Source organism: Apodemus sylvaticus, chromosome 5 (genome assembly GCF_947179515.1).
Source record: "Apodemus sylvaticus chromosome 5, mApoSyl1.1, whole genome shotgun sequence".
NCBI lineage: Eukaryota > Metazoa > Chordata > Mammalia > Rodentia > Muridae > Apodemus > Apodemus sylvaticus.
Genome location: NC_067476.1, coordinates 95,099,142 through 95,119,009, shown reverse-complemented (window position 1 = coordinate 95,119,009; position 19,868 = coordinate 95,099,142). Strand labels below are relative to the sequence as shown.

The following is a 19,868-nucleotide window of genomic DNA, read 5'->3' as shown; positions in this document are numbered from 1 at the left end:
TTCTTCTCAGTAAGTTACCTAAAGGACCCATTTACTCCACAGGTAATTCTGGGCTTGATAGCATATGTAGATGTTAATAATATAAACTCTGTAGGAAGAGCCCAGTGACTGAAGTACCCTCTGATGGTTGTGCATATGTGTCTTGGGCCAGGTCACTGAAGAACCTTTAGAGGAAGAGACAGAGGATGTTGCAAACCTGTGGAACTCCTTCAATGATGATGATGAGGAAGAAGCGATGGTGTTCTTTGTTCTTCAGGAGAGCACTGGTTATATGGCACCAACACTGCGTGCTCTGGCCATTGTCCACACTGTCATCTCTCTGGTCTGTGTGGTGGGCTATTACTGCCTGAAGGTGAGCATTCTAACCATCTGGCACTTTATCTGGCACTTTCTTTTCTGACTCCTTGAAAAAGTGGTGTCATTTTTTTTTTTTTTAAGTTTCACCAGCACTTAGTCTTCTAAGATGCTAGGAGGATAAGGCTGGTGGGACATTATGAGGACTGTGACCCATGAGCTTCTTACAACTGCAGGATCTCAATCACCAACTTGAGGCTTTTGAATGAGAATCTGTGAAGTGAGTTATAGACAAAGCTAAGTCTTGCTGTAGGAGAAGCACTTTCGGTACCTTTTAGTGTCTGAGTCATCAGGCTAGAGCACAAGTGAAATTAGCCATGAAAGCTTCTTGTGATCTTTGAGTTGCTATTGGATTTTTTATAAATATACCTTTCCATTAGGCTGGGAACCATTTGAGACCTGAGATGGATCTTGATGATGCATTTCTGTTTCAGTTATCTATATAACAAGCCACTCCAAACTTGGTTTGAAGGACCAGCATTTTCTCTCTCTGATTCTGAGGACACAATCAGTGGTCATTCCTCTGTTCCTTAGGAAAGGGCCTTGTCTGCAGCCTTTTGAGAGCTCAAATAGGTGAAAATGGCAAAAATATCTGTGAACCTATCACCTTAGCTGATGAACAGTGAGGAAGTGAGTCTTAGCTGGAGCAGTGAGACTCCATCTCTTTTTCCCATGTAGATACACAGCATCTCCCTCTCCTCATAGTCTTTCCATGTAATCTCTGCAGTAGGGGGACTTTTTGTAGAAATGACTTAGGATTTCCCTAAGGATCACAGAAGTGGAAGCTCTTATCCCCTCTTAAGAAATAGACTTGGAAATGCCACATTGTCAATGTCACTTCCAGCATACTCTATCAATTAAAGCAAATCACGTGACGGCCCAGATTCACTGTTGTGTTTGGAGGTTGTTCAAGTCATGAACCAGGAAGCCTGGTTCATCTGGGTGATCTTTAGAAACCACTGAAGAACATCAATCTTCAATCGTTTTTCTGTGTTTTCTATTTCGAGACCATGATTGTAAAAGTTACTTTCCTTGTTGCTGTAAAGAAGCTTGTCTTATTTTGGATCACAGTTTGAGGGTACAGTCCATCATGGCTGGGAAGATACTGTAGGGAGAGGAGGTCTCACTGTGGCAGCAGAAAGGCGATGGTCACATGACATTCACAGAAAACAGAAAATGCTGGGGCTCCACTAACTATCTCCTCTTTATTCAGTTCAGGACCCAAACCCCATGGGATGGTATTACCTACATGTCAGGGTATATCTTTCCTCAGCAGTTGAACATCTCTGAGAACAGCCTCACAGGCAGACTCAGAGGTATCTCCTAAGTGATGCTAAGTCTCGTCAAGTTGACAATGTTGACTATCACTTTGATTTTTTTATACTTTATTTTCATTACAGTTTCCCTTTGATATATTATGTAGGAAGTATCTTCAACTATACTTGTTAGGGTTTCACTGCTGTGAACAGACACCATGACCAATGCAAATTTTATAAAAGACAACATTTAATTGGGGTTGACTTACAGGCTCAGAGGTTCAGTCCATTATCATCAAGGCAGAAATATGGCAGCATCCAGACAGATATGGTGCAGGAGGAGCTGAGTGTTTTACATCTTCATTTGAAGGCTGCTAGTAGAAGGCTGACTTCTAGGCAACTAGGGTGAGGGTCTTAAACCCACACCTACAGTGACACACCTACTCCAACAAGGCCACATCTCCTAATAGGGTCACTCCCTGGGCCAATCATATACAAACCATCATATATACATTAAATTATCTGCTTCTTGTTAAGAATCCAAGAAACATAATCTTGTTTTTGTGTCCCTTTCTGCTCCTGGTGAAATAGCCCTATGTAAGAACTCCATTCCCCTTTCTACAGAGAACATGTGCTGTCATGCTTACTGAGCCTGCCACAGTTACTATGAAAGTGTGGACTCTGCAGCCAGGCTGTCTAGGCTCAACTCATAGTGGGGTGCCTCCCTAGTGCTATTTCTGCATCTGAAAAAATGAGTATTCTAATAATAACCGGCATTCTAGGAAAATAAATGAGCTGAGATATTAGTAGTGGACTATGTTTTGGTGTTCACATTGTTTTCTAGAGCCTTCCAAACAGACAGCAGAGTGGCCTCAGATCTGCTTCCCTGCCCATGTCATTCATGAGCTGGCAGCTGCTGCTGATTCCTCTCAGTGTGCTATGCCTAATATCAGAACTGCTACCTTCCTATCATTGGTCTTCAGTGTTTTCAGAGGGAAAGGAGACAAGAAGTAACTTTTTAAAACAAATTATTCATGCCCTTTTGTCTCAGAAATAATATAGTGTAGATGACATGAATGTAATGACCTTTGAAGAAAAAAATGAACAGAGTTTGAATACTAAAGTCCCAAGGATTTTACTAATTAATTAGAGGCATTCTAAATAAATAAGATGCCCAGGGTGGGTATGAATTATAATAATTACTGTTTGTTTGTTAATTTGTTTGTTTTGCTAGAAGGGGGTCTAGCTATTCTGGCTTCTTATTTCCTGGGATTTCAACAGCATTCTCTGACCTCTCTAAATCCATCCCATTAGTTAAGGGGATTGGATTGCTCCTTGTCTCTGTTTGTATTAATCTCTGGCTGTGTTATCTATATAACATGATTGGTTAATTTTTCACATTGCCATGACAAGACACCTGATAAAGGCAAGTTAGGAGAGGAAGAATCTATTTTGTTCTTGGTTTGAAGATTCAGTCCATCATGGCAGCGGAAGGCAAGGCAGTGAGGGCAACCTCTGTGGTGGCAGGAGTGGGAGGCTGCTAAGCAGAGAGGAATGCTGGTATTCTGCTCGCTTCCTGTTTATAACTCTTTCAGTTCAGTCCCAGACAATGGGATCTCACCACCTGCATTCAGGGTAGACCTTTTCTCCTCAGTTAAGCCTCTCTAGGAATGCCCTTAAGACAGTGTGTCCCTATGTGATTCTAAAGCTGATCAAGTTGACAATGCAGACTAACCATCATGATAGCCATGCTACCATAGCTAGTCGAAGATTAAGGTGAGTGTGACGCTGTACGCCTGTGATCGCAGCACCTGGGAGGATGAAGTAGGAGGATTGGCCTGAATTTGTGGTCATCTTGGACTACAAAATGAGTTCCAGACCAGATAGGACTACAGAGTGAGAGTCCATTAAAAAAAAAGTTAAATTACGTACCACACCCACCATATCCCCCATTAATTCATGGTTTTAACTACACACAGTAAACTGTAGTCCAAAAATATCAAGTAAAAATTTAGTAAATAAGCAGCATATAAGTGCTAAATTTCATGTCATTTTAAGTAGTAGGGTAAAATCATACGCCATCCTATTCTGTCCTATTTGGGACATGAATCAACTCTCTGTCCAGTGTATTCACACTGTATACTCTACCCAACAGCTAGTCATCTAGCCCTCTCAGATATCACTTCCACTGGCAAGATAGCACATATTCAAGTAATTCTTATGTACTTAATAGTGGCATCCAGAGTGCAAGAGTACTGACACTGGAAATTCTGCAATGACAAAGAGAAGCCATAAAGTGTCCAAGTGAAGGTGTGTCCATTCTTAATAAAGAAAAAAAAAGACAGATAAGGTTTCTAAGATCTACTGTAATAGCATCTTCCATCCATGAGATGGATGAGAAAAAAGAAATATGAACTGATTTTATATACCTCAGCCTGCAAACATTAAAGTCACAGTGTGTAATAGGTTTGCTGAGATAATTGTTAAGATAGAAAAGGCCATCAAATCCATGTATGTCTAAGAGAATAGATAGTACATATATGTTTGGTTCTATCCATGTTTCTGGATATTCTATGGATGTCTTGGAATGTGTCCCCCACAAATAAGCAGGTCTATTGTGTAAGAAAATGATTGGGAGTAACAGCAAAAAGAAACAAGTTTGCTGCCATCTTGCAGCTCTTTGTGCAAAGAAGAAAATGTCAGTATGTAGCAAGTATGCACAGAATCCTCTGAACTACATCACTGTAACTATGGAAACACATCTCATGCACTAATCTTTAGACTGTGATATATATGATTCTCACCACTAATGACTGTTAGGGAACTTCCACACATTCCTGTGGCTGACCAATCTGTTCTAGGATAGTTCCTTGTCCTTTCTATTTCTTGGTTCAGTTCTAAGCCTGGGAATCCTAGTAGACAAAAATCCCTTCAGGCCTGAAATTCATATACACATGGTCGTTTCAGAACTCCTGCATGTCTTATTGTCTCAACTGTTTAACCTTAAAGAGTAGCTCAGATCACCTCAACTTTTGGAGGGGTAGGTGTATCAGCCAAGGAGTGAGATTTAGCATTGGCCTTACAACTAGAGTTACCTTAAAACTCTCAGTCTGGTGTTTGAGACAAGGCTCAACAGCTAAGAGTATATGTTGTTCTTCCAAAGAACCTGGGTTTGAGTCACAGCACCCACATGGCAGCTCATAGTCACCTGTAACTCTAGTTTCAGGGATCTACCTTTTTTTCCTGGTCTCCATGGACACTGGCATGCAAATGCTGCACAGACATACATACCTATGTTTAAAATATACATCAAATCCCAATATAAAGGATTACTGCCATTACATGGGAAGGCTGGTTGTGGCAGGTCTTGGGAAAAAGTGCATTAGACACAAACCTTTAGTTAATGAATATCTTCTCACCTGTAGGTACCTTTGGTGGTATTCAAAAGGGAGAAAGAAATTGCTAGGAAGCTGGAGTTTGATGGTCTGTATATCACTGAACAGCCGTCTGAAGATGACATCAAGGGGCAGTGGGACCGCTTGGTGATCAACACACCGTAAGTGCCCCCACTTCAACCCTATAAAAGCAGCCACATTTGTGTCATCACCATAAGAAAATGGCACGCTCTAACACCAGTCCATTCACAGTTATGAGAGTTGCAAAATAAAGTACTATAGTGAGAGTAAAAACATTGGAGTGAACACATAAGCAAAGACAACCACATAAGACTTTTAGTTGTTCCAATTAAGATACACATATCAGATATTGATTCCAGGGGAAGAAATTACTTCCTGATCAAAGATGATTAAGGAAACTGAGAGGCAGGTCTATAAAGGAACAACCAAACTAATCAACCTCTAGGAAGGGAAGGCTTTGGGGAAAATAACATGAGCACTAAAAACCTACCTTCTGTCCCTGCCCCGCAAGTCCTACCCATTTCCTTATTCAAGGACAAACAACAAAATGGTTTAAGTGTATTTTCTCATCTTTTGCCATTAAATTACAGACATTTTGGATAGCATTAAATAATCTAAGAGTTTGAGATGTGTTTTGTGTGATCATCCGGGACATGTGAGTCTGGAACACTGTGATACAGTGTGAACATGCTAGTAAAGAAGGCAGTTGGTTCTAGAACTTACCTGAGACAATGAATCAACTCACCACAGTGTTCCTGTAGATGAGTCAGTCCTGCTTATGCGTGAGCATGGAAATCTGTAAACAGAGCAACTGTTGTAAACGCTGATTTCTTTTTCACGGTAGAGGCATCATGGGATGGGGCAATTCTGTCATTGTTTTACTCACTTAACCATATATCATGCTCTTCTCTTCTTACAGTTTAGTTTTAAACTAAATGACACATAATGTAATATTTTATTGGAAGAGTGTTATAATTCAACACATGTATGCAATGTATATTATTAAATCAGGATAACTGGCATTGCTATATACTCAAATGCTATCACTTCTGGTACTAGAAGCCCTTTAATTTTCTCTAGTTATTTTGAACTGATAATGACCTGTTTAGGCTATTATTTGTCCTATTTTACTACATAGAATTACTGGGTCTTGGTGCCTATTATCCACTCTGACTTATTCTGTTTTATATTATGAGGTACACATACACAAGTACCTATAAAATAGATATGTGTATTTTAATAGAGAGTAACAAATCACTAGAACATTGTCGCAAGCGTGAAAGCCCTGTTGTCCTCCCAGTCATGTTTCCCCAACCCCAACTAACATTTTTGCTAATATTCATGAGTGGTTAATGATATTCACCTTTAGTTATTAGTTCTACTACTTATGGGCTCATTATCTTTCTTTAATTTTCATTTTTACCTTATTCTTAAACATTACTTCAACTATTCTGACCTCAGTGAACATGGAGTTGTCATACTATGTGAGTTATACTCAGAGGATTTTTTTTATTCATCATTTTGTTGCTTCTCGGTGAAGTCACCTGTGTTGAAAGTTGTCTTCCAAACTATAACATTTTCCATGTAATTGAATATACAAGATAGTATTTACCCATTTTCCTGACTATAGACTCTTTCAGCTGATTGTGGCTCTCACTATTACAAGCAGCTCTACCATAAAATCCCTTTATCTGTGTACAAGCAAAAGAGCCCTCTCTGAAGGAAATTTAAGATTAGGCTATGGAAAATGCTTGTTTCAGTATACATTATAAAGAGTGCTATAGAGAGAGTTTCTACCTGCTGCCAGCACTTCTTAGTGTCAAATAATTTTGGTGACAGGGATATAATGGCACCTTGTCGTAATTCCCTAATAACTAAAGAGGCTAAGGATTTCATCATATCCTTTAAGCATTTTTCTGCAAGTCTGTTCTATAGACTATATTTTAAAGCATGTAGCCAAATAAAAATGTATGTTTTACCTTCAAGGACCTTCTTGACCTTAGTAGTGAGGGGGTTAGACTTATTCTACTCCAGACAAAAATAAGACCAATAGACCAAGGTGTATGCTCGAGAACATTTGTATATAAGAGAGAAGGAAGCTGATCATGAGGAGCAAATTGTATACTCCCAGCACTTAGAAACAGATGGGAGTGTAGCTTTACATTTGAAGCCGGCTTTGTATATGTAGTGAATTCTATGTCAGCCAGGGCTATGTAATGAAATCCTACAAAATAAAAGCAAAACCTGACAAAACAAACCAGGAGAAGGGAAAGGAGGTATCATGATAGCAGAGCAAAGATGGCTTTGATTCTTATTCTTGTAGAATAAGAATCTAAATGTGGTGCATAAAAAAAAATCAAGTAGCAATGCATACAGAAAAAGAGTAAAAATGCTTTTCATCTTATAAATATGCCTATTAGCATTTTATTCCACAATACCAGCATTTGTTTTTAATTGGCAATTAGATGATTAAGATGAATAAACAATTTGAACAGCAACCAAAACAAATCTGTGAGAAAAGTTTTTACCCTCAAGGCTGTCACCTCTTTGGATAGAGAGGGCTTCACGTCCTTATCATGAACTGGTGGTCTTTGTTGCATTGGAGCCTGCTGCATAGTTCAAACCCACAGACTGACTCTCAGTAAGAACTCATATGACAAGGGCTGGTTCAGCTCCAGCCACAACCCTACGGGGAACCCTCCCAGGGAGGTTCACTACAGCTCATTCTCGCTAGATACAACACATTTTAAACAATTTTGCTAACATTCCCAAGGCTGGCAGTTTTTTGTTTGTTTTCTTCTTTATTTTAATGAGAAGAAAAAACTTGGAATAGAACTAGAAAAAAATTCCAGGCAGAGAAACATGATGTCTCTGGGGAGGTTGGTATATCATGGAATAAGATACCACCTCTAGAAGAGAAGAATCTGAGGCCTGGAAGGAAGCAGGTAACCACAGGAGTACGTGGTGACAAGTGAATGGAGAAACAGGGGGTCAATGGAATCCCTCTATAAATTAACCAAAGTGCCTTTTGGTTGGGAACAGGGATGTAAGAGAGCTTGTTATGTATCCCAGGACAACCTACACCACTCCATCTCCCCCTCACTGTCAGTCATGGAATGGGAAGCAGACATTCATTTCCTTCTAAATATTGTTTCTGTTGTATATTGCGATCCAATATACAAGGTCAAGAAACAGCTAGATTTGTGTCCCCTGGAGGAACAGCAGAAATGATTCAGGCTGTGGTAGAGACATGTCCAACAGTGTGACACCAGGGTAGCCAGGGAAGGGGGTGTACAAAGCAGGACGGGTTTTCAAAACAAAAACCAACAACATATGTCTCTTGCTAGCCTGTCATCATGACTCCTTTTTTAAAAGCAACATTTTGGGAGAGAAACTAGAAAAGCTTTCCAAGGGTCTCAGAGTTGATACAAAGCAGTGGAACTGTAAGGCAGGAAGGAGCCCTGGGATGACTCTGAACTTGAATCAAGGTTTGAAGTCTTCAGGGAGTCGGACAGAAACCTGAGATCACAGATCTGGACATTCAAACTGGGAAGTTTCTTGATGTGTTTGCCTTGAAGTTAGTAATTAAGAACCTGTCTTTTTCATCTCTGTTTCCAGATCTTTCCCTAATAACTACTGGGACAAGTTTGTGAAGAGAAAGGTATGCCTTGCTGGGGTGGGGGAGGAGTGATGTTATCCATATCCTAACATGAGTGAACGCGCTCTCAGGCTTAAAGTGGGCCGGGAGGGGACTCAGCCGCGGGGCTTGCACATGCGGGCTTTCCCTTTGCTCTCCACCCCACCACCTTCAGCACCTGCACACAGCCTGCGCTGCTTTCTCCACATTAGGATTTTCTTCTCTCTGAAGAAACCCTGGCTTGAAAAGAAGTGTCCCACTTAACTGTCATTATCTCTTTTGTTTTATCTAGGGGTTGGTTACTTTTTTCTTTTCCTGCCAGTTTTGAATACTATCTTGTTCAACCCTTTGACAAAGCTTAACAAGGCTCCCAAGACCTCAAAGCTGGAGAAATGTTGGGTGGTGTGTCCAGCCACAGCCCTCCATCTCATTTCTCTGCCTTAGGTGATCAACAAGTATGGAGATCTCTATGGAGCAGAGCGGATTGCTGAACTCCTGGGTTTGGACAAAAATGCCCTTGACTTTAGCCCAGTAGAAGAGGCCAAAGCAGAGGCAGCGTCTCTGGTGTCATGGTACAGATCTGAGGGCTCAAGTCCAAGTGACAAAGATAAATCCTTTGTTTCCCATTCCTCTACCGTGGGCCAGAGGGGAAAGTACACGCATGTCTTTTGTTTTCCTACAAATTAGGAGAGAATTGCTTTCAAGGATTTCATGGGCAATCAATCCTTATGTCCCAAAGACTAAGGATTTGAGGTGCATGATTCAAACCATTCTGTGTCTCTAGAAAATCTATACAACTTGATAAAAAGCCAAAGCTGTGTTTGTTATTAACCTTAAGAAAGTTTCCCCTTTATTAAACTTAACATTAAATTTAAGTACACTTACACTAACATTGGCATTTATAAGTTATGAAATTATTGTTCCTCTTTAGGCTAAGTTCCATCGACATGAAGTACCATATTTGGAAGCTCGGGGTGGTTTTCACTGACAACGTAAGTACCAGAAAAGACAAACAAATAAGGTCTTACACTCCAAATCAGGGATCTCATTGGATGCCTCAAGGAATAAGCCAGCCCCGAACTCTCTTGCCATCTTCCCTGGGTGATGATGGGTCAGGAGCCTGAGCAGTGCTGAGAGTCCCTTGTACAGTAGTGTATCGTGAATGGGTCTCCACTGGAAGACCTTGGGACAACTTATAGCACCCAGTACCTATGCATCCTTCTCTTCATATTGTTCCCCCAGATGAGGGATAGTTGAATGAGTCTATTATATCAATGCCTGAGAAGTTTGACACTCTTTCCCATTTCTACAGTCCTTTCTCTACCTTGCCTGGTATACAACCATGTCTGTCCTGGGCCACTACAACAACTTCTTCTTTGCTGCTCATCTGTTGGATATTGCAATGGGCTTTAAGACCTTGAGGACGATCCTGTCATCTGTAACTCACAATGGCAAACAGGTATTGGGTTTATACTTACAGAATGTGTAGAAATGGGGGGGGGGGCGGGGAGTATGTTTGTATATGTCAGGAAATTTATCATAGTGTGTAAAGCTTCTTTCTTGGCCAAACACTTGAACTAGTAACAGCTGTTTTTGTAAAACTATAGCCAACTGAAGATGGAGCATTAAAGTTATGAGAATAAAATGTGCTGAGCAAAGTAATGGACGCATCAGAATCACTGCGGGTACCTTTCATGGACATACCCTTCCTCCATGGCTCTGATTCACCTCCTGGGAGACAGCAAACACACACACACACACACACACACACGCACACACATGCACACGCGTCTCAGGTACTTCTGACATGTGTTCCTAATAATAGGTATACTTTTTATATACACATTTATACATAATGTGGACATATATGATGTGCACATCCACATGGCTAGACAAAGAATTGACTTGGGCCATATGTAGAAGACTGGATACAGCAATGACTATAGATAATAAAACCTCTATGGAGTCTCCATATTTGCAAATTCAAATTGCTCAGTGTTTTCTTCCTCACTAATACAGTTAAGTATGTATGGGGCATATTTCATCATACTTCTAAACCTCTGTATGGGACAGGAATACAAGAAAGTTAAAATGTGTCAAGTTTTTGCCACACCTCAGGAACTGAGTCACAACTACCTAGTAAGCTAGATGTTAATCTCAGAGACTGCAAGCTGAGGGGCTGTGTTGTCCCCAGACCGCAGAGCTGGCAGTATGTGGCTGAGTGTAGATTCCACAATCCTTTTGCTTTCCTTTGCTATGAAACCCCAGTTCTCCATCCTGTCTAAAGCACTTCCTATGAGCTCTGTCCCCCAAGATCTGAGTAACTTCATCCCTCAGGAGGCTATCAATACATCTATTTTAGTGCTGACCTAAGCATGTGTGCCCAGCCCCTCTTTTACAGTTTCTTGAAGGCAAAATATTTGCACTGTTCTTCTTCTGTCTAGCCCAGTATCTAGTCCCTGCTGGAGTGGACCCAAGAGGCAGGGCTCCTCACTCAGGTTCTGAATCATGGCCTCCCTATATAGCATGGACGTAAACCTGTGCTGTTACACCAGTGAGCCTAGGCAGATTTCTTGACTCAACCATTGAAATCTTCACAATGTTTTCAAATAACTCCAATAACTCAAAGCTGTGGTGATTATGTGGTTTACTGCTGTGATATAATACCACTGAGGGATAACTACAAGTCTGAGAAAACTTGGTTTTCTCAGTAACAGCTTTAGAGTGCAAGCCTTGGAAAAGCTCTGTAAGCACAATGGAGCTCTGCTTACGGAACCATCACAAGGATTCACAAGTACACCCATGCTTCCCTATGATCAAAACCATACTCCAGGTGCTAGTGTGGTGGAGCTGCCTAACTAAATACTAGACAGGTGACTTCAGGCTCATGACTTCAGGCTCTTGAGAATGTAAGAGTGAAATGGAAGTGCTGATGAGCTGGCCTCCTCTGAGGTGTCTCTCCTTGCCTCCTGTACAGCTCTGCTCTGGTTACCATTTCACACCACTGTCCTTCTGTGTGTACATGCGTTTCACATCATCTGGCTCCTAATCCCCCTCTTCTAGTGACATGATAAGATTGACCACGCTTGGCCTCATTCTAGTTTAACCTCTCTGAACACTGTTCCCAAATGGTCACATCCTGGGTACTAGTGGTTAGGACTCCACACATAAATGACAGGGAGGACACAATCCAGCCCTGAACACTCCACCCATCAACTCTGTTCTCTTGTGAAACTGGTCCTCTGTGGTCAGCCTGTTTTCTACCAGCAGACAGAGCACATCCCGGTCTCCCTTATTCCTGGAGGGCTCAGGGGCCTCTCAGGACTCAAATTCCACTCCTCTGCATCTGTCCTCTCACCCTCAGCTGGTTCTGACCGTTGGCCTCCTGGCTGTGGTTGTTTACCTCTATACTGTGGTGGCTTTCAACTTCTTCCGAAAGTTCTACAACAAGAGTGAAGATGACGAAGAGCCAGATATGAAGTGTGATGACATGATGACGGTGAGCACACACTAGCCATGGCCACATGTATGAGAAGGCCACATAGCCGCTTTGTATGAGAAGAGCCAGGGGGGTGGCCGGCAGAACAAAGGGCTGTGGCATTTGGGCAGAAAGACTAGGTGCCCTCCAACCAGAGGAGGGCGGTGTCCTGGGGAGCTGGAGGGGATGGGAGTGGGTGTCATCACACAGTGGGGACCAACGGGTACCAGCACTTCTCACTTTGGGGTGAGGATTAGACAGACCGTGAGTGAGCACATCTAAATTTCATGGCAGAAAAGCTCTGGTTTTCATGTTTGAAAATTGGGAGTGAAGTTCCAAGGATCAGATCTTTATTTCAGCCATCCATTAAAAAGAAGATATACAGAAGGCTGAAGAACTTGGCACAGCAGGATAAGGGGTGCCTGTCAGGTGAACGGGGCTCATTAGGCCCTAGTGGGAAGAAAGGCACAGCTGGGAGCAACACCCTGTAGACATAGCAGCAATGTTTTCTAGGGTTTATCATGGACTAATTTCAGGGGAAGACACGCTAGGTATAGGCCTGTGAGCATTTCCTATAAACAGGTACTGCTTATTGTCTGAAACTCCCATCGTGCTGTCTTGGGACAAGGACCCTCACAGGACAGCAATGCCTTTCATTCAGATGACCCAGTACAACTGGCCGCTGGTGTCAGGCTGCTCCTTGCTATGCATTTGCTCTTTCTCTGAGCCCAAGTCTTCTGGTGAGGTACAAGAATGAGGGCACCTGGCTAGATGAGGCAGTGCTCAGATCACAGACACATGTGCCAAAATCTATTTCAGCTTCAGTGTGTTGAATGCTCCTTATCTAAAATTCTTGGGACCAGAAGTGCTTCTGACTGGGGTGGTTGTGGTATCTGTATATATTCTATGTCATAAGAGTAGAACCAAAACATAAACGTGAAATTCATCTGCTTCCTATATATTTTACATGCAAACTCTGAACGTAATTTTCCACAGTGTATTTAGAATGCTTATATTTTGCCCATGACTCATTACACAAAATCAGGTATTGAATTTTTCACCTGAGGTGTCATGACAGCATTTGGCCAGTTTAAAAACATTTTGATACCAGGTTACGGATGTTCACCCCATATTTAAGAATCTACGGAAATGCTTGGCAAATACATAGGGGATAAAGGAGAAGTAAAAAGAGCCTAAAACACCAGGCTGGCACTCTTGAAAGCTGAGAAGTGGCATATGGCATAATCACCAGGCCTTAACACACTTCTATTATATGCATTTCAATTCAAAGCAGGTTTTCAAAAATGTAAGAATCTTTCCATTCTGGTAGACAGCAAAGTGGGGTATGGTGGACAGCAGAGGCTAGCATTACCGAAGGTCCCTGCATCCAGTTGGGGGCTGTCATGGTTGGATCTGTAGTGCACAAAATGAAGATGCTCCCAGAGAGCCATGCACTTGTCACCTGAGCTGCAACTACCATCTTCCCTAGTGCTATCTCTTCCACATGTATGTGGGCGTAAGAGCAGGTGGTGGCATTGGTGATGAAATTGAAGACCCCGCTGGTGACCCTTATGAAATGTATCGCATCGTCTTTGATATTACCTTCTTCTTCTTCGTAATTGTCATCTTGCTGGCCATCATTCAAGGTATGGTTGTCAATTAGAATACACAGGAGCTGGATTGAATAAATCTAGTTTGCTTTGCTTTTCTATATCCATCAGGTGATTGTTTTATAAAGAAGTTTTTTTTCCTAACTCATTCTAAGTTGTCAATTTAGCAACTCCCTGAGCATTTGCTGGTTGTGATGCCTTGTATATACCGAGCCACCCAGACAATTCCAAGAAACTTGAGAACATGTACAGAATGCTCCTCACTTTAAATTACGTCTTTATCCCTTCCTAGATGTCCCCTGCTGCCTGCCTTACCCTCCTCTTTGTTCTCTCAGGCAGTGAGCTAAGGGAGCAGAAGAGAAAGGAGATGCAAAACGATGACATGTCTTATTGTCTTTCAGAGCAGAGAGAAAGGTGCTGATATTTTAGTCAACAGCTTACTAGGAGATGAAGGGGGAAAGATGATGATGAATTTCGTTTGAGTCACGCTGAGATGTGGTACTGATGTGCCTCATGCTCAGAAGCAAGAGGAAAGAGTTAAGGGCACGGAGCCGACAGCACTGAAGCACAGGAGTAGTAGTGGGAACCGGTTAACCAGGGCCAAGCACTTGAAAAAGCAGCTCGTTTTCCCTTTACTTTTGCTTTAATTGGCTAGCGCAGCTTGATAATTCACTGTTTTGCCAAATCAGAATGGCTTCTGCCATTTCTCCCCTAAGATCATAGTGCAGATGAAGGTATGTCCTTTGTATTTAAACTTTCAGGTCTTATTATTGATGCTTTTGGAGAGCTGAGGGACCAGCAGGAACAAGTACGGGAAGACATGGAGGTACTGAGCTTTCTACTTATTTCAACCCCAAACGAGTTTCTCAAACCATAAATAGGGCTCTTAATTAGAGTTGTCTCTAAGCAAAACTGCTAAAAGGTTTGCTTCCCATGCCTGTCTCTCACTTCCTCTCCACCAATCTACCAGCCCTGGGCAGATTGAGCTACACCCTCCCACGCCTGCTGCCTCTGTCTTATAACTGGAGGAAGGGAACACTATCTTCAGCAGACAAGTGGGACCATGAGTAAATGTCTAATAGCCCAAAGCATCAAACAAGAAAGTTTTCCATGTCCCCAATTCAACTGACTGTTAGCATTTTTTCTTATGTGTACTAATGCCTTTCTCTTTAATAGACTAAATGCTTCATCTGTGGCATTGGCAATGACTACTTTGACACAACCCCTCATGGTTTTGAAACACATACACTGCAAGAGCACAACCTAGCCAATTATCTGTAAGTATTTTGGGTTAAAGATTTCTTTTTTTGGACAAAAACTCTGTCACAAAGTTCAGTCTGTTCGTAGTATCTCTCCATTTCTGTTGGAAGATATGTAGATATATGTAGATATATGTAGATATGATCAGTAAAGAAGCTGCAGGTGCCTGGAGGAGCCCCTGTTGTTCTCTCTGTGCACTGGGAACAACTGTCAACTGATCCATGCCTAGACCCCATTCCTCGCAATAGGGAGGAATTTCCCTTTTGCAGAGGAATCTCCAGCAATTTCCCTTTAAACCCTCAAGAATGCCCACCTTTACCACCAAGTATTGAAAGGCTCGTTACCTCTACCTTTCCCCACCACAGCACAATATCAGGTTATATTGAGGAAGGGCAGTCAGATCCATGCTGATAAAACTGTGGCCAGTTTTCAGACATTGTCTGCTCTGCAGGACAGTGGGCTATTCTGGGGAAAGTTTCCGTGTTAGCACTGTCTGGCCACTAACAAGCAAACAGAATACTTCACTTTCCTAGGGCAAAGCATTCATTCAGATTATTTCAGCCTATATGGTGCCACTTGTGGGGTGTATCAATTATATAACCTAATTATTCAAATTCCAGAAAGTATGATCAATGGGATGAATATTCTGTCCTCTGACCTTTCTCTTCCAGCATTTTGTTGAACCCTCTCTCTTTAGAACAGAATAGGCTGAACCCTGGGAAAGATGGTGTGTGTGTTTTTTAATAACTTTTTTCCCCCTAGCATCATGAGTGCCTATCAGTCATTTCTCATTAAGAGGGCTCTCAGTCAAGATACAGAAGTTGAGCCCCAGAAGCTCTCTGGCAGGGAATGACAGACAAGGAGATGTTAGTCATCTGTGTTAGGATTCCCTTCCATGATACCCTGCAGCACCTTCATGTGGTCACCTGCCAGTTAAATGTGCCAGGAGAAGAACATGTTTCCCAGACCCATGTCTTCAGTATGGTGGAAATAAATAAGCTGTGTGTACCAGGACCTAAAATAAAGATACAGCACTACCCTGTGAGAACTCAAGGTTTGGGGCTCTGGCTCTGCCAGCATGCATGATCCTCTCTCAACTTTCTCTCTCTGTTTTTATTAAACCAGTATAACATTTCCCTTTCCTAAAGGGCATGAGACTGGTTCTTCTAGAAAGCATCTCTAAAGTCGTAGACAATGAACTGAGATTCAGTCTCCTGGTGTCCCAGACTTCTGTGCCCCAGACTTCAGTATCAACTCTTTGATACAGATAATTTAGTGCTAATGAAACTACACTGCCCTTCCCTGGTTTTCCACAATGAAAAAAAAAAAGTGAAGTTTCTGGAAGGAGCATGACCTGAAAGTAGATACTGTTCACATTTTTCCTGACTCATCCTTGATATGTGATTTCAAACCTGAATTACAGATAATCTTATGGTAAAGGGTTGGGCTTTTTTTTTTTTTAAGTGGTAAATAGCTTACAAGTGGGCTTAGGTCTTTGGGAGTTACTAAGGCTCTCCCCTCACTGGGTTGGAGACAAGATTCTATCATTCTTAGAAATGCTTCCCTGGTCCTTAAAGGCATCTTAGTTTTCAAACCCTGTTTCCAATTTATCTTAGTAAACAATGTTGCTTTGTGTGAAAAGTACTTTGGGCTGAAGAGATTGCTCAGCTATTAAAAGCACTTGCTCTTGCAGAGGACCCAGGGTTCAGATCCCAGCACACACAGGAGTCACAACTGCCTGTGACTTAGTTCCAGATCTCATGCGCCTCTCTGGATTCTACTGGCACTTGTACGCACACATAATTTTTTGTTTGGTTTCTCTCTTCCTATTTCCCTCCCTCTTTCGCCCCCCTCCTGCCCCCCCCCCAACCCTGGCTTTCCTGGAACTTGTTCTGTAGACCAAGCTAGTGTCAAACCCAGAGGTTCACCTACCTCTGCCTCCGGAGTGCTGAGATTAAACATGAGCCCCTCCATGCCACACTATTTTTTTTTTAATTTAAAAAGCCTCTATCTTTCCTCCATTTGTTTGTTTTTTTTTTTTTTCAGATTCTTTCTGATGTATTTGATTAACAAGGATGAAACAGAACACACGGGTCAGGTGAGAAACTCCTTTTAACTAAGAACTAAGTAGGTTCGTGTTGCATCTTCCTTTTACTAAGTCTTGACCCTGAGTAGTACACTACGGGCTATCTGAAGCTGTTCCTCTCTTGGATGTATTTTTCCATCACCTTTTTTGTTACTAACTGAGAAGAGATCTATGGTGATGTCAGTCTCTTCCCCAAGCTCCCCTGGTAATCCTGCTCAACAAACACTGACATTTCAAGCCACGGCGCTTACCTACTCTGTACAATAGCTGGAGGTGGGAGGACAGCAGAGAGAAAACGACAACGACAAACGGAGTGGGTGGCTGGAACAAGAGCAGGAGATTCAGAGTAAGACAGTGGGAGAGACAGCATAAGAAAGAGCGGCCTTGTATGTGGGCAACAACAGGAATGTGGAGGTGTGGAGAGAGGATGAGTGAGGAGCTGTGTCACAGAATTCTGTGACTAACTTTGAAAAGAAAGGTGGAGAACACAGAAAAGCCTAGCTACTCAAAATCCAAATGTCAATGGACAGGAAAACTTCACAGCTCAAACACTTGGATTCTAGACCAGGCCTCAGGTCCCCTCAACCTCAATTCTTTAGTCCCCCAGTTACAACTGGCATAGCATCGAATATGCTAGAAGGGGCGCAGGTTAGGTTACCCCTGCCCTTGATCATGACTATGGTTTCTTGCTCACAAAACTGAGCAGAACAGAGTAAGAACATATGCCTCAGATCAGTTCTCATCGTCTTCCTAAGGGAACTCACAAAGCAAAAACCAAACCGTATTTAGCTTATTGTGGTACCATTTGTTTACACTGTTTCAGGAATCCTATGTGTGGAAGATGTACCAGGAAAGGTGTTGGGACTTCTTCCCAGCTGGAGACTGCTTTCGTAAGCAATATGAAGATCAGCTCGGGTAAACCTGAGTTCACAACAAGCTACAATTCTAATGCAACAGAATCCTTCTTTTACACTTTAACAACAACAAATATATTTGGTAACTGATTTGGCTTTTGTGCACAAAGGATGGCAAAGTGTCACGGACTCCACCTGACTGCTAAAAGAGCTTCAGTTCTGAAAACTACTAGTTCACTGAGATGGCTCAGAGAAATGTGAAATCTTGAACACCTGATGCAAGAGGATCACGGCCAGGGACTGATGGGCAGAACTACACAAAATCATGTTCAATTCATGTTACCTGCGATCTAATTTTTCCATGGTACTTGCTAGTGACTGTATCCAGAACCAGCTTGAAAAGCTTTAAGCAGCTAAAGAATTAGAGAACAAACACTTTGTCGAAACTGAAATATCGATTAAGTGCCTTAAAAATCTCTTTAGATATAGCTATGCAAGTTTTTTATGTTTGTGTTCCAGAAGGACAACTCCATTAAACAGCTGTGCTGCTCTTCTGTCTTACTTTATGACACTGCACTTGAAGGTTATTCACACCATTTCTTCAGTAACAGCTTGTCAACTGCTGTTATTTGGAGAAAGGCACTGTACTGAAATTTCAGAAAAATCTCAATCTTATACCAAAATTGAGTGATGCTTTATGGTCCCATGTCAGTGGTGGAGCTGCCATGTCTTAGGTTAATCTCCTCCAATAAAATGAAGTGCCCATGGCAATAAAGTAACACATGTCAGTGCTTGGTTTGACCTCTTGTCATGTGCCACTCTCAAGTTATTCTACAGTGACCTGACTGCTGGAGTCAGGGACATGAGACAAGGCCCATGGGCTTCACGAAGAAAGGAAAAGTCCATAGACCAGAGGGTGTTTATTCTGACCAACTGCATGCCTTGTGGCTTGAGACTCTTCCCTTAAATACCAACTGTAAATGTTGACAGGAAGGAGGTTCAAATGTAACTGTGACATCCCCTGTCCTTAATGAAATCTATTAATGACTAAGCCAGATAACAATCAAAATGAAGCCCCAAGCAAGCCTCATAGATGTATTCAGATGCCATCAAACACAGAGGTAGGTGTTGGGTGCCGTAAGCGTAACAGTACTTGTCAGCATGGGGTATCTGGTACATTAGCCCATCACTAGAAGGCAACCAACATCTGTTTCAGGCCCTCTTCCCCCTTTCAGGAAATCATGCTGTCCAGCCAGTCTTCAAGCTCTTCCTCAGTGACATTTTTCGATGTGCTTGGCTGCTCAAGTTCCACATTTTTCTCTCTGGTCACAGATGGGTTTTCAGGAACTATGGAAATAGAAACAACATTAGCCACTTCACATCAGTCCTCATGCTGAGGTTTGTTAAGGATCCTTGGGGTATGTTCAAGGATATATAGTTTAGCACAAATTATTTTCTAATAACAAACAAGAAATTCTCATTGTCACCCCCTAACATACAATCAATAGTATCTAAACAAAATAAGCAAAGCTACAGGTTTGTTCTATTTACTCTGAAGATAAATTTCACTGCTCACTAGGTTTGTGGGGTTTGTTTTAACACAAAGGCCAACAGCATAGCACAGTGTCCTTTTCTGTTTGAGGCAATTTTGAAACATCATACTGACTCTTGAATACTGCACCTGTTATGACAGTTCTCTTAGGCCCCATCACATCAGATGGGCTACCAGCTCACAAAATATTCACAAATTATAAAACATTCTTTTGCTTTAAAATCCAAATACCAAGAAGTATGAAGAGTTAGTTTCCTAGCCAGTTCAGTCGATTAAAAGGTCTTCGATGAAAAGGCTTTTACAGCAGGTCAATTTGGAGCTTCAACTTTAATACTGCAACCAGGCTGACAGCCACTTCCGAAGCC

General features: G+C 41.9%; 2 protein-coding genes across 3 annotated transcripts in view; one reads left to right on the top strand and one right to left on the bottom strand.

The window, feature by feature from the left end:
• Ryr3 (ryanodine receptor 3) overlaps nucleotides 1-18,732 on the top strand; it is a 410,215-nt gene extending 391,483 nt beyond the window's left edge. The window contains 12 exon segments of the mRNA XM_052181674.1: nucleotides 152-352; nucleotides 5,036-5,166; nucleotides 8,645-8,687; nucleotides 9,108-9,235; nucleotides 9,595-9,655; nucleotides 9,976-10,122; nucleotides 12,028-12,162; nucleotides 13,631-13,787; nucleotides 14,513-14,577; nucleotides 14,928-15,028; nucleotides 17,058-17,109; nucleotides 17,921-18,732. Coding sequence (XP_052037634.1) covers nucleotides 152-352; nucleotides 5,036-5,166; nucleotides 8,645-8,687; nucleotides 9,108-9,235; nucleotides 9,595-9,655; nucleotides 9,976-10,122; nucleotides 12,028-12,162; nucleotides 13,631-13,787; nucleotides 14,513-14,577; nucleotides 14,928-15,028; nucleotides 17,058-17,109; nucleotides 17,921-18,016 — 1,317 coding nt within the window. The 3' untranslated portion in view covers nucleotides 18,017-18,732.
• A 124-nt stretch (nucleotides 18,733-18,856) lies between these two features.
• The window catches only part of Aven (apoptosis and caspase activation inhibitor), a 138,628-nt gene continuing 137,616 nt past the window's right edge, over nucleotides 18,857-19,868 (bottom strand). For both annotated transcript variants that reach the window (XM_052183174.1, XM_052183175.1), the window contains one exon: nucleotides 18,857-19,298. In XM_052183174.1, the coding sequence (XP_052039134.1) occupies nucleotides 19,183-19,298 (116 nt within the window). In that variant the 3' untranslated portion in view covers nucleotides 18,857-19,182. The remainder of the gene's footprint in view (nucleotides 19,299-19,868) is intronic.